Source organism: Alosa alosa, chromosome 11, assembly GCF_017589495.1.
Source record: "Alosa alosa isolate M-15738 ecotype Scorff River chromosome 11, AALO_Geno_1.1, whole genome shotgun sequence".
Lineage (NCBI taxonomy): Eukaryota > Metazoa > Chordata > Actinopteri > Clupeiformes > Clupeidae > Alosa > Alosa alosa.
In genome coordinates, this window is record NC_063199.1 from 30,521,070 (window position 1) to 30,523,569 (window position 2,500).

At 41.8% G+C, this 2,500-nt stretch overlaps 1 protein-coding gene across 2 annotated transcripts in view; it reads left to right on the top strand.

Annotated features, from left to right (window-relative positions):
* The window catches only part of b4galnt3b (beta-1,4-N-acetyl-galactosaminyl transferase 3b), a 34,741-nt gene that overhangs the window by 28,453 nt on the left and 3,788 nt on the right, over window positions 1-2,500 (top strand). For both annotated transcript variants that reach the window (XM_048257608.1, XM_048257609.1), the window contains 3 exons: window positions 1-209; window positions 500-653; window positions 2,097-2,169. The exon at window positions 1-209 is cut by the window's left edge and continues 30 nt beyond it. In XM_048257608.1, coding sequence (XP_048113565.1) covers window positions 1-209; window positions 500-653; window positions 2,097-2,169 — 436 coding nt within the window. The remainder of the gene's footprint in view (window positions 210-499; window positions 654-2,096; window positions 2,170-2,500) is intronic.

Consider the following 2,500-nt stretch of genomic DNA (forward strand, 5'->3'; position numbering starts at 1 on the left):
TGAGAAGCGTGTGGATGTCATGCACGGCAGCCGTTACCTGCTGGAACTGGAGCTCTTGGATGCCAAGGGGCATCAGGTGCGAGTGTCACAATATGTCTACCTTCTCCCCGGTCGCCAAGGATACATCCATGGTAGCCAAGAACCATTGCTATGCAACCCAGTTGGCTTCCAGTGGAACCCCAGAGCCACCGTCCATTTTATTGTTCCAGGTTAGAATGAGAGATATTACAACACACTCATAGACTCACACATGCACAAAGCCTCAATTATGCTCAACATTTAAAATCAGTATTGAATACGTACAGAGCTTCTGTCCATCCTCTATATTTGATTTAGTCCATTTTGTGTCCATTCATTTCAAGCTTATGGATACGGACAAAACTGATCAATGTATGAAACAGACGTATCCATTGAAGGGAGCTTAACAGAAACATATGTTTGAAACAGACGTACTGTATCAATGAAAGGGAGCTTTAAAGAATCATATGTTTGTGTGTAGTGAAGAACCAGGCTCGTTGGGTGCAGCAGTTCATATCTGACATGGAGGAGTTGTACCAGGCCACGGGGGACCAGAACTTCAACATCATCATCACTGACTACGAGAGCACAGATATGGACATCCTGCAGAGCCTCCAAAATGCCAGCCTGCCAAGGTTAACCGCAACCTCTTACCTCACACACTTACACCTAAAAACGCCAATTTACCAAGGTGATCTTTATATCACACACACTTACACCTAAGAACGCCACACACACAGATAGAGAAAGACAAAACATACAAGCAACAAGTAAAAAATAAAATAATGATACAAATAAAAGATAATAGTAACGAAAAATAATAATAAAAACACAGACACATACACACACCTTAACCTTAGTCAGTTACAGTCCCCTGAGCTTTGACAGACACAGCACTCTACACAAATCTATCAACCTCTTAAAGGCATCTCCACATTGCCTCAACCAGTCTGGTTACAAATTAAAGGAGAATTCTCTGGGGGCATGTTCATGAGCCCCCATGTTGATGCCCCCAGATTGTAGCACTGTGGGTGCCTGGTAGCTCTAGCAGTTGGCTGAAGCAACTCAAGCTAGGTAGAACCGATTGTTTTTTTTCCCATACCGACAGTACTTGGTGACCTCGAGAAACAGAGGTCAATGTGAAAAATCGCCGGAATTCTCCTTAAAGCCCCAACTCAATCAGCCAGGCCTCAAATTTACATTTACACTATGTCTCTTGGTTGTTGACTCAAGGTAGTATCGCCTCAGATGTTTTCCAACTTAATCTTTTGCATGTAGCCTGGCTAATGTTTAATCAGCTGAATTCCTAATATTGACTGAATATAATATTCGTCCTTTCATCCATGTAAAGTGATGTGTGTGCTGTTACCGTCATCGTACCACTATGAATAGAGCACCTGTCATCTTTGTGTGTGTAGGCCAGGAGAACAACACCAATCTGTGGCTTTAAGGCCGTGTCATGGAGAAGTAAATGGAATAAAGTTCACATTAGATAGAGTTTGTATTGAAACGTGTGTAGGGGACATTCAACATTCTTTTGCCAGGGAATCATGTAGAGTGTAGATTGTAATGTGCAGGTTGTTCTAGGCTGAACTTCACATGGCAGCTGGTGAGGTACAAAGAGATTAGGGCCAACTTATTTAAACATTTTCAATCGTTCATCAGGCAGCCAAAACACATATGTGTAGGCTTGTTGAATGCTATTTAAAGATATATCAAATAGATGACTTCTTTTAATCAACAAGTATTTATTTGCAAATCTTTTTTTATTGAGGAATCATCTGTATTCATACATTCTTCAAAACATCCTCAAGTTTGAATGCAGAGAAAGACAAACAAAATTCAATTTTTAATTTTTTATAAGAATCATTATGGCTAGAGATCAAATTCTTGGGTGAGGTAATCCAGGAGTAAAGTGGTATACAGGAACACAGAGAGAGAGCTGTTCTCCTTATCCCGACTGGCCACCTCTGCTTCACACAGACCATACGCCACCACATCTAACTGTACTCGTTCACGCTCCCTTTCTCTCCCTATCTCCCTATCTCTCTCTCTCTGTGTGTGTGTGTTTTCTCCAGCTATCAGTATGTGCGGCTGAATGGAAACTTTGAGCGAGCTGCCGGACTACAGACTGGAATAGAACTCATCAAAGTGAGTAGCACACTGACAGACTCACACACACACACGCGTCGCACACCCACATCCACACCCCCACCTCACACACACACACACACACACACACACACATAGAAGACTTCCAATAGATACATATGTGGTCTCTGAGACAACACGGGAAAAAGAAAATATTCCACGTCTACATAGCTGTTAACTCTAAACCCTAACCCTAACCCTAACCCTAACCCTAAACCCTAACCCTAAAACCCTAACCCTAACCCTAACCCTAACCCTAACTTGTTATATAACTTGTTATGACAAAAACCGAATGTCACTTAATAACAGAAGCGTTATGTCATAAACGTTT